We start from the raw sequence: 12,248 nt of genomic DNA, 5'->3' as shown, positions 1-12,248 counted from the left end.
AAAAAATCTAAATACAAAAAGGTCCACTAAATCCAAAACACTGGTGAAGGGCTGGCATGTTAGACAAGCATACTGACAAATGCTGCATTCCACACTGAATGGAAGTCAGAGATTTACCAGTAGAAATATCCGACTTCCTACCTCAAAGTGTTCCAGGTGCACGATGGTTCATGACACCGAAAGTGATCAAAAAACATGGCTGACCGTGGCAAACTGATGCACACAATTAAACCCTCAGCAGTGCCTTTGGTGTCGGCCTATGATAACATTGGCAACATATGTCTACATCAATTTACATGCAGAACAGGATATACAATGTATGTATGTATGTATTATTTTAATTAAATACAAGCAAGTATACTTCATGCTGCCTTTTAATTTGTGGTTTACCATTTACAATGTGTGCTTCTATGGGAGCTGCCATTGTTGGGTGACGTCATTCAGCTGCTTCTTGTGAAGTTGGGGTACATATTTGTTCTCCCAGTTCACAAGTTGGAGGTCCGACTTGTGAACTTTCTATGGTACTTTTTCTAGTTGGAGGTCGGAAATTTCTGAGATCAGAGGTGCCTGGAATGCTGCATAAATATACAGTTGAGGTGAGGATAACTAGAAACAGGTGGAACTAATTAGGGCAGGGCAGACAATCAAACAAGCAGGAAAACACACATAAAAAGAAAACCTTTTATGTGCTACTAAAATATGAGACTAAATATATCCATTTTAATTTGTTTGATTTGTTCACAGGGAAAAAATCTACTTTTTGATTATTTATTATTATTATTTATTTGATTATTCTGCTTCAAAACTTTATAAGTATAGTCATGATCTCCTACATTTTAAAGTAAGTCAATCCATATTATCATAATTGTGTACATATGTACATACATCTAACTGTAAGATGTTTATATGTTTTGGTCTACATGTCACAAACTAAATTATTTTCTTTCATCTCTAATAATTTGTTTGTTTTTTATCCCCAATGTTTCTGAGAGACGTACCAAGAAATCAGCATTACTGCAATGTAATGGTTGATGTTATCTACCAACTCTGTGAAAGCCTAAACAGCTTGAGATGAAACCCTGATATGGCATCCACAGGCCTGAAAGAGACACGATAATTTCACTGTAACATCACAGTATTTAATCTTGCAGCCACTGTATCTGGAGTAATGAGAGGATTACTCTCGAGGAGAATAGTAGTCAAGGCTTTCTATCAAGGCACGCTGTGCTAAAGCTGTGCAAATGCTGAAAAATGTTAGAAGAATTGAATTAACAGTTTTTTGCATAAATGTTCTTGGTTGTTGCAGCTTTTAAAGTAAAAAGAGCAGCAAAGAGGCAGCTGAGTGCACTCTTGTGTTGCTGTCAGCATTAGCAGTAGGCTGGTACTCTGAGCAGCAGACTAAATATGGCAGGCCTGGCTGTACCACATCCTGCAGATAAGGAAACCATAGCAACAGTAATGCAGAGCCATGGTGACTACAGGAGGCAAGCTCAGCGACAGCCCATAGACAACAGGAAGCCTCAAACCCAGCTCTCCATGTTTTTACAGGCATTCAGTGTGTTTGACTTACTTTCTACACAAAGAAAAACATTTCAAAGAAAAAGGTGAATAAATAATGTGTTTTCACTTTTCAAGTGTTTCTCTGCGTTCAGGTCCAAGGTCTTTCGCAACAGGATGCATGCGTGTGATGAATACAAGCACATTGTGAGTATTTGAGGGTAAACTCCACCAACTCAAAAACAGGAGAGCGAAGATACAGTTTTCTGTAGTGAGATTCGGTCAAACACAGCAGTAATGAGCGGTTTACACAAGGCAGTGAGTAATTGAAGTCATAAATAAGTGCGTTAGAGAGTATGTGTTTGCTCCTGCCAGTGTGTGTGAGTGTGTGCGTGTGCAGGGCCCCTCGAGGATGTACAGCAGAGAGCAGATTTCTAGAGATTTGGAAGGATTTCAAGATTATAACATGATTACAGCAGCCAACCATGGATGAAATGTTGAAAAATTAGATATGAATCTCATGTGTAGCTTGCTGGAAAAACCTCTTATAGCTGATATTTGTACATTGTAAGAAGGACTTTACTCATCTCTCTTAACATCTGTCATCTATATTCATTCTTAATGGCAACACACAATCAGATGCATGCAAGCACAGCCTGCTTTGATTCCTCCCAACAACTCACCCTTTCAAGACTTATGCATTTAGTTGTTTTTTTACCAAATATTTCCTAAAAGGGACAGACATCTTGTGATATATTTTGTATGCAATTCATATATTTCATACTTGCTAAAACTAAAGGAATTTCTCAATGTATCAGGAAAGTAGTATTTTTTCTATATCTACACACACACACACACATATATATATACACACATACACACGCACATACTCACACAGATGTCACACAAAGACAGTCTTCCTAAAAATAACCCATGTTGATCTAAACAACTAGAGCAAGCGTAATGTTGTTCCACTGCAAATCACCACACAAAGACTTACACACACATGCTCCAGAGCAGCTCAGCATGGAGTTATGTGATGCTATGTCCCACCGTGAGGCAGACACAACGGCCAGATCAGTGGCACATAGCAGCTAATCTAATTGATATGGCATATAATCTCAGGGAGCCACTGAACCACACCCTTCAGACACACACACACACAGCTACAGGGCACTGCCAGATTCAACCCGGGGGACTTGGCACAGAGCTCTGAGCTAACACTGATAGCAAGTGAAGACTTGTTCCATCTGACCTTCTGATTTGGCTCAGCCCTCTGTAGGAATACTCACTTTCTATTATAGGACCCAAAACCCAGTGCGTCAGATAAACCATCGAACCAAAAGAAGGCAGCCATTCCGCAGCATTGACTTCTCTTCTGCCGCAGATCCAACAGGATTTCAAGTTAAGTAGCTACTTTTAGTTTCACTTGGTTAACCTGTTGGTTCTAGAGAAAGCTCACTGCAATGAAAAGGGCTTGGAGAAGAAAGGTTAAAGGACCTGCATGCGTGTGAGACAGAGAAAAGGGGAGCCAGTTATTGTAGTTCAGTATTAAATATTCATGAAGACATGTGGGTCATCACCTCTACACAGGAGATTTGTTGTTATGAGCAGGAACAAACACAAAACCAAAAGTCACCTTGGGCTCATTCAGCTGTTTATTGTCTCAATTATAATATGGTAATGAACAGAGCCTGTCTTAGAGGCTGGTATTAACTCCTAACTGAGAAACTATTTGGACAAGATGACAGGTTGTGTCACACCGCTGCTTGTTGCCAGAAATTATTTCTGTCCGGGATACAGATAATTAAAAAGAACACAACTGAATTGTTTAAAAGCTGGCGCAATTAATACAGAGGTCACTCAGATCATTCCCCAATAAACAAGAATGAATATTATATATATAATATATACTGTACAAAAACAATCAAGCTATTTTTGGGCTGAACACAAAAAAGCACAAGAGACTGAGAAATAATGGTGAGAGAACCACATAAAAACCAACACATTTCTAATCATTTATCTACATTCCGACCCAGTATCTGATCGGAAGGCCCCCATATGTCACCAATATCTGCACATCCAGTTGTATTTTCTATTTTGACCTGACTGCTTAGCTCCTGCTTTCCTGGGACATTAAGAGGCAGCCGATCTTGGCTCTCAAGCATCTGGCAGTCCAGTAATTTGTCAGGGTTGGTGCTCTGGACAGTGTCACTTCTCTGCTGCTCAGAAATATGACTCTCCAGTTTATAGTTACCAAGACTTCCACTCCCTACGGTTTGTTGGCTATGATCCTGAGTAGCTAGAATTCTGTCCTGACACTGGCCTTCAGTGGGACTGCAGCCATCTACACCAGGATAATGCTCCCTTTGCCCCCGCTGAGTGCTGCTGCTGTCTATCTGTGTACGGCCTCTTGTCCCATCTTTTGACTTGCTGTCATGCTGCTGGCACCGTCTGATCTGCCCTAATGTGATTTGGAGCTCATTGAGGCGCTGTGATACATAGCGTCTCTTCAGTTCCAGCAGGATTGTTCCATTACGACTCAGGCTTGGCATGCTTGTTGGTGTTGCTCTCTGTAAAAGGATAGACCACAAAGAATATACTGTAGATGATGTGTGGTAAAATATATAAATTAAATCATGCACATAGTTGCAAGCAACAATGCAAATTTGCAAATGCAGGCATGCATCATATTCATGCATACTGACACATTTTTCTCTCAATTTCAGGCTGAATAGGAGCAAATAAACATGCATGAAGGAAGGTTTTAATTATTTATCACCAATCAACTAAATTAAAAGTATCAGTGTAATAAGTAATTTTTATGTATGAAAGGCTACAAGAGTGAGTAGTGAGAATGTCAAACAGAATATCTCAGTATGTTAAAAATTGGAGGAAATTTCTAATAATTTCTAAACCCTTCACAACAGTTAAATTACCACCCACGTTAATTCTTTGGATTATGGTACTATAAATGTAATGTGTAATATTCTAGTTAATTACCGCAGAATGGTTGCCAGCACTGTTCTCTCTCGCCTTTAGCCGTGTGCTCATTTGTGCTCTGTTCTGTAGCTGCACGCTCAGCTGCAAGAAAGACTCATTCATGCGGTCAATTTCTTCTTCTACACAGGACATCTGTAAAAGAGGAAACGATAAAGTAATGTGTTGTTCTTGGAGCCTAAACTCTCTTTAAGTAAGATAGTTTATGATTTGTAAATGAGTGATACCTGCATTGGCGTCCCTTTTGGTGGTAAACCTGTTGAAATTAAACAAGACTTTTGATTCTTTAGAAAAAAAATATTTTGGGTAAATGTCTTAAAGGGACGATACGTAGTTTTCAGTGGCATCTAGTGGTGATTTCAGATTGCAACCACTGTGTTTCCAAGTGTGTGCTTGTGCGCATGCTCAAACTCATGGGCAAGCACTCGGCATCAGCCAAAACAGAGACATAACAAGAGACAACATCACAAAAAATGCTGGAAGCATGATAACGTTACACCGACTGCATTTAGCCGACATGGTCAGCGTTGTGTATCTTTCACCAGAGCACTCAGCAATGTCAGCATAGCTAAAATTTATTGGATGATAATGAAAACGGTAAGTGAGATAGACTAAATATTTTAGATGAGATTGTTTCAACACTTTAGTATAACAGTTAGACTGTAGTAAGTAACATTATGTATATTACATGGGTCTCGTAAGTTATGGCAACTGAGATTGGTGGAGTACTGAGTATTGGTAAAATGACAATAAATCTAAAATGAAAGTTACAAAGCAAGCAAAGCCAGATCCTTGCTAATGTATAAACAAATCGCTCCACATTTACTGTGAACCATTACATAATTTCTTGCAGGCTAAAATCAACACTAAATACCAGTGGTACACAGGATAGTAATATGGATTGCACTAGCTGGTGAAGTAATGTGGTATAGCCATAACGTTACAACAATAGTATTTTGCAACGGATAACGTTAGCAACTGGTCGGCGTTAGCTGGCAAGCTAATGTTATCTAACTTGAGCCAACTAAAGCACAAAATCACAAAATATTTCACATGCTTTGCAGTAATAGTTAGTTTATCGACCCAATAAATGAAAGCCAACTCTGGGTTGGTTTTTATATCCAAAACAAAGCGGAGGTCTCTCCATGACTCAAACGCTTTTCTGATGTTGACCCATGTTTTCGCCCAACGTCAATGTGATTCTCATTTGGCCTGTTGGGCTACAGGACAAATAAACATTTTTACGTGGAGTTTCTGTTGGAGTTGTGCTGGGAACTAATAATTTTTGATTGATTTTTGTTAGCTGCAGTGTACAGTTCAGAATCAGCAGGCAGGTGTTCTGAAGCATGCAAAATCTGATCAGATTTCTTCACACAGGAAGCAGCATAGTGGCTGTTCCCAGCCCCGAAAAAGCACAAATAGGGAAAAAAAAGTCATTAACTCTTAAGTGATTTCATAAAAAAACTACATATAGCCACTTTAATGGAATCTGTGTTGATGGAAAAGGCACAATAATCTAAACACCTAATAATATATGATTAGTGTCAAGCAGAAGCACAACAACCTATTGCTTTCAGAATAGCTTTGGTGCGTGCCGTCATTAAAGTCATGAACTGTGTGTACTGGGATATTGGACTATTCTTCTGGAACAAAAGCTCTTTAGGTTATAATGCAGGTGAAAATCAATGTCACGCTTTTTCTCTCCAGGACTTCATATAATGGCAATGATTTTTAGATCTTGTGACTGGAGAGAAATGGAAAAACGTCTGACTTCAATCTAAAATCACAATTAAAGTTGTTCATTAGTTTATATGGGTGCATTACTGTCGTGAACTATGGGAACGCATGGGTTTCACAAGATTGCCAAAGCTATTATGGGTCAATGTCTCCACGGCCAAAAATTCTAATTAAACTAATCCCTACATAAGGAAAACGAGTACAAGCCTGCTAGTATGCTAGTAAGATCTTAATAGGTTTTCCATTGATCAAGTGTCAAGAGTTTGCCCTACTTATGCCAGAATTTTTAATCTTGGTATACTGACTATGAATATCATAAATATCAAGCTTTTCTAAAATTTACTTATTTAGTAACTATGTATAGTGTTTTACAATATTTTGTCCATCCCATTATTTTTATTGGTCAGAGCAATTCAGGGTTCCCACTTTTCTAGAGATAATTTTCCAGGACATTTCCAGGTTATCTAGCTGGTATGGCAGACAGAGATCATGTCATACACTTATATGTTCCTCTCTGCGGAAGTCTGATTTTTAGTACATGCAGTCTATGACTATAACTTTTCTACCTTTTAACTTATCTATTACATGCATGGAAATTATTAGTTTTAATGCTATGTTTCAATATTGTTATTATTTTTTATAGTATTGCCATTGTATTAATTTATTTATTTTTCCTTTGGAACACCCTTTGTGTTCTACGCTTATCAAGTGCTCTTCTCATGAATTATATTTTAACCACTGCTGTCTGAACACCAATAACTGAACAAAGCAAGCCGTGGTATAAATCAATTCAACACATCATATGTTAGCCCCTTAATGAATGAAGCTAATCACAACCCATTGTGAGCTACGGCTACAAAGTTTCATGTCATGTTACTGTCATTTTATCGTAACTTAGCTTTAAGTTTGAAGGGATGCTAGCAAAGTAAAAAATGTGCTGTTAGACAGTATTTAGCCAGTGTTTAATGCACCTACAGCTTCCTAATCTTTCTTATCCACCTTTTTCAACAATACCCGATACACCTGAAACCATTGCTCCTAGCCAGAGTTGAAACACAAACATTAAACCGTTGCAGACAAATCAAGCTAGCAAGCACATTAACTTCAGCAACTTAACCAAACATGTTAACCAATTTAACATTATTTAACCATTTAAAACAAGTTGAGAAGAAAACATTTATCTATAAATCTAATAAAAACTACCACAGTTACCAGCCAGCAGTGACTAATATTTACCTTTGGACGATAATGCAACTTACATTATTCAGAGTTTCTGTCACATGAATAAATCTCATCCAACCTGCGCTACTTGTGACATGCTGCCACAACATAACTGAGCAAACGCAACATAATGTTAAAATAATTTTCCAGAACATCACAAAATTGTCCAGGACATTTTACTTTTTCTCTCATTTTCCAGGTATTTTCCAAGACTGGAAAATTGGCCAACTGTTTTTCAGGTTTTCCAGGTTCTCCAGGACACATAGGAACTCTACAATTGTTGTCATTGATTTTGCATACACTATAACCTAATCTTCTTCTGCAACTTACTAGAAATGAACAATCATCTTACCTCTGTCTGTGTCCTCAGTTGAACTCTGTTTAAGGTTTGTGATGAGCTGCTCTAACTTGAAATATTTGTATTTCTCAAGTCTAAATTGGAAGACAGAAAAAGTATTTAATTGCATGATTATGTTTGTAGGGAATACCACACTCTGCCATAGGTTTTATCTTTCTCACCAACCTGCTAGCTAACAGGTGCTCAGTGAACTGCGCTTCAGTGGGAACTCTAATGTTGAGAAATTCCTCAACTAATGCACCAAGCTGCTCCCCAGAAGTATTGAATTTTGACTGTAAAGGGAAAGAACAAAAGGTTATCTGCCCCTAATTGTGCAGTATGAGGAGGATGTGTGAGGCCAAAACAGCACTTACACACCTCTGCTGTGTTCCACTTGAAAGAAAAGTTGAACAGCTGAAGGCTTAAAGCTGAAATGGCCTCATGGAGAGCTAGGGTAAAGGTCTGGGTTTTAGATCCTGGATAAAAAAGAAAAATATCTTATTTTTTTCAAAAAATTATTGCATATGTTGTGCTTTTAAAGATGATTGCCAGAGCTATTATACTGCACTACACAACAAAACCATTACACAAGATTGGGTCTCAGGACTCTCTATTATTATTTGTCTGATTACCTGACACTATGTGGGCCATGGACTGCAGAATGGTAGCGATGAAATGTCCCACGTGCTGAAGCTTTGCCTCAGACAGATAAAGGATTTGATTGGTTGCATCAAAATAAAAGTCCCTTGAGCAGTGTGCCAGTGGAGCCTCATTAGAGGAAGATGAAGAAACAGGGACTGACTTGGCCAGCAGCAGAAGCACAGAAGGAAAGAGCGGGCAGTTTGCCAGCAACTGCATCACGTGGCAGCCAAACAGGAAAACAGCTGAGTGTTGAGGTGAGAGGTTGTCCAGTGCAGTCGGGATAAGTTGCCCATCTTGGACAGAAGGCTCTGTATCTGCTAAAGGGAAGTACATTAGGCTTCAAATTTACTACAATTTGTTGTTCAATTTGTCTTTCTGAGGTCTTGGATTAAGGCTTTTTATCATGTTTCTGTACCATTGTGGAGATGTTGATTAGACTCAGCTGTGTTAAGGTCTTGTAAAGATTGCTGGATCTCCTGCAGGGTCTTGAATAGAGGAGATATGCTGACCAGCTTGGACAGGTCGTGGTCACTTAGACAAGGAGCTGTGCTCTGTAGATGGGCTGGGGAAGAAAGAATCATTTCACTGAGGTGACATAACATCTTGATGCACTTGTAAATGAATTTGCATAGATCTGTTCCTTACCTGGCTCATGAGGAAGAGCTTCTGCTTTGGTCATGTTCATTGATGAAAACTGTGGACATCATTTGAAAGAGTAAGTCATTCTCTACTTAATTATTCCAAGATGTGCTCCAAACAGAACATATGCAGCTGCAGTACCTGTGTATAGAACATGTTCGTGTTGTATCCAGCTTGTGGATCACATTCCCTGGCATCATGAGGACCAGTATGACAGTATGGGGGACCAGGTAAATCCTGGTTCTGCCAAGTTTCTCCTGTCAGCCTGCATAACAGAGCTTCTACTGACCCAAGAACAGCTCCCAGTGGTGCTATAGAGGCCTCAGCTGAGATGGGGAGGTTCAGTCCCACGCATGAAATAGTTCAGAGTTAAACATTTCAAAAGGATGTGGCATAGTTTTCATCATTTTCAAAGTACAAAATCAGTGATTTAAAGAGTAAAACAGCCAGGTAGGTAGTAGAGCATTTTGGCAAATGAAAAAAGTGCTTGAGTGTGTTTTATTCTACATTTAGGCACAAAATGTAATACTGTAAAGGAACTGTCTGACATATTGGAAAGTACTTAACTTACTTGCTAAACGTTAGATAAGAAGATCATTATCAAGTTAAATATAAAGCTGGGGTCAGCAGCTAGTTAGTACAGCTTAGCATAAATTCCATCTACCAGCACATCTAAAGCTTAGTTAACATGTTATATCTCATTTGTTTAATCCACACATAACCCACCGTAAAACCACAAATTGTAATTTTTACACTTCTTTGTGCTAAATTAGCTAACCTAAGCTAACTGGCTGCTGGCTGTAGCCTCATGTTTTTCGTACAAACATGAAAGAGGTATCAATCTTCTCATCTAACACTCAACAAGAAAGCAAATAAGCATACTTTCCAAAGTGACATTTCATTATCTTGGTTCGTGATTAAACATGGCTGTTTTTTTTCAATAGAAGAAACTATTTTCTCTGCCCATTTATCTAATGAAATCACATATCATTATTTGGTTTTACCTTGAGTTTCTCTCTCTCCTGCACTGCTGTTAGATGGTTTATCCCTGATTGCATTGTGAATTAGCAGGTCCTTAAGAAGTTTTTTATTATCCATGTTTTCAAAGACATTCTGAAAAAAATATAGATTTTGACATTGTTTTCTTGTGGCACTTGAGAGGATCACAAGTTTTAAATATTACATATCTAATGGCCAATTTTTCCTTCAATATAGAGAAACTCACCTTGAGTGTTTCAGTCTGTTGACAAATGTTTCTATAAAACTCCTGTGTGTCTTTGCGGTGTCTAGCCAGTTGTGAAGCTATGTGGAGGTTCTGATCCTCTAGTTTGTCGTACAGAGTCTTCACATTGAACTCCTCCAAATCACAACGCCCAGACACACCTCCTAAATGTGAACAGTAAATGTTAATAATATATATGTTGCAATGGGGTAAATGGCGTAATCTCTTGTGATGAATGGCTGCATCTTGAAATCAACTGCTTTCGTAACTGGACTCCATAATAATTCAGTAGAAGTTCTCATGCCTTTTAGACCATCCAGGAAATAGCATGCAATGGATGATAAGTACTTGAATTAAAATTGCAGAGGCTAACTAGAGAGCTAGAGATAACAGCACAAGTCATTAGAGTGTGATATTAGCCATTATTTTCTTTATCATCTATCAAATAGGGAATAGGCTGTTAACGGCTACCTGGTCATGCGTGATGGTTTGATAATGACTCGGCCAATGGACATTTAAACGCCCTATCAGGCTGCATGAATAATGCAATAAGCACTAAGTGAGAAACATTAAAGGCAACTCTTCTCTATAGTCATTTCAAACATTATCGCAGACTTGAAAGAAACAATGAAAAATATATTGAAAACCAGTCAAATGGAAAGGAGTTACCAAAACGATTTTCAGTGAAGCTTTTTCAAAGATCGATTTATGACCAGGTTATTGAAGAAAATAGAAAATTGATGGTTTTATGTATTGAATTTAATCAAAACATGTTCCTTATGAAGGATAATAGTAGGCCTCAATATAATTCACAAACTAATTGATGAATTCAGCTGACAAACTCACTGTGCACTCCACCACACCCACCAGTAATACCATAATTTTTTGACATTACTACTGTTAAATTAGTTGTTAAAAAGTTAAGTGGGTTTGATCATGTTTCTGGAGGAAGTCTACAGTACATGGTAATAAACAAGGAGCATACCTCCTTTTGAAACAGCAGGCTCTTCAGCTTCTGCTCCCTCTCCTGCACTCCTACTGCCTAGGAAGCCACCCAGGCTTGGGACAGCTATGCTGAAACAAAAATACAAAGCCACACATGTTTATGTCTTACGTCATTTTACATAGTTTATAGAGGTTGACAAGAACAATGAGACAGAGAGGAAGGTGACTTTTAGCATTTATCATAAAGGGCACATACATAGTATGTGGCACTAGGACATCCATCCTGACACACGGATGAAACACACCACCAAGCCAACAGACCTGTCTCCGCTGCAAACACAATCCATTGGACAAAAGGGCTCCCCAAGGCTGCGCCACTTTGGCTTAGTCCTCCACTGGGAAACAAGTTTTGCTTTGCCAGGTCGCAGAACAAGCACTGTGGTGGTCAAAACCACAACTACAACCAGCAGCAGACTGAGGATCCCTAGACACAGTTAGTATTGTGTCATGATAAAATTGCAAACTCATCACAGCCTTTCACCTGCAAGTTGTTGAGTAGACATTAATAGTCAACAGTAAGGGTGCACACCTGCTATCACTCCCCAGTCAGGTAGGAGGTTGAGTCTGTGCTGCTTAACAATCCCGTACTTGACCAGCTGTGCCGGGGTCATGGGCTGGAAGACGGAGGCCCGAGGGTTACACTCTGTCCCTTTCTCACTGACCACCACCACCATACTCCACTCTGGGACAGCACTGTCAACAAACACATACTTCCCTGCTTCTGAATAGACATGGGCAAACCTGAGAAAAGGAGAGGATCAGTAAAGATGGTCACATGGAATTTCAAATAATCAACACTTGAGTCTCTATCTGCAGTATGGATTCAACACTACCTTCTAGAGTTGAAGTTTGTCTGCTTTATGAGTATCTGCAGACGTCTGAAGGCACCAAAGTCCCAGCCGGGGTTACTGTTAAACAGATGGTCTTTCTGATAAACTGGGAAATGGC

At 39.0% G+C, this 12,248-nt stretch overlaps 1 protein-coding gene across 2 annotated transcripts; it reads right to left on the bottom strand.

The window, feature by feature from the left end:
* Nucleotides 1-3,137: 3,137 nt before the first annotated feature.
* On the bottom strand, nucleotides 3,138-12,027 carry LOC119883556. 2 transcript variants are annotated; one of them, XM_038694264.1, is made up of 15 exons: nucleotides 11,830-12,027; nucleotides 11,562-11,724; nucleotides 11,281-11,369; nucleotides 10,299-10,459; nucleotides 10,078-10,186; nucleotides 9,215-9,399; nucleotides 9,080-9,128; nucleotides 8,850-8,996; nucleotides 8,425-8,751; nucleotides 8,171-8,268; nucleotides 7,979-8,085; nucleotides 7,808-7,887; nucleotides 4,725-4,753; nucleotides 4,501-4,632; nucleotides 3,138-4,070 (listed from the first exon to the last, which is right to left on the bottom strand). In XM_038694264.1, exons 1-15 carry the CDS (start codon nucleotides 11,972-11,974, stop codon nucleotides 3,513-3,515), a joined length of 2,379 nt encoding a protein of 792 aa, XP_038550192.1. In that variant the 5' UTR covers nucleotides 11,975-12,027; the 3' UTR covers nucleotides 3,138-3,512. The 2 variants fall into 2 exon arrangements, with proteins under 2 accessions (XP_038550192.1, XP_038550193.1); XM_038694265.1 differs by having other exon boundaries at nucleotides 8,425-8,748.
* Nucleotides 12,028-12,248: the final 221 nt, after the last annotated feature.

Source organism: Micropterus salmoides, unplaced genomic scaffold (genome assembly GCF_014851395.1).
Source record: "Micropterus salmoides isolate LMB-PRFRI ecotype aquatic unplaced genomic scaffold, ASM1485139v1 Ms_hic_scaffold_3, whole genome shotgun sequence".
Taxonomy (NCBI): domain Eukaryota; kingdom Metazoa; phylum Chordata; class Actinopteri; order Centrarchiformes; family Centrarchidae; genus Micropterus; species Micropterus salmoides.
Note: the sequence above shows the minus strand (reverse complement) of the source record. Positions and strands in the feature narration are given on the sequence as shown.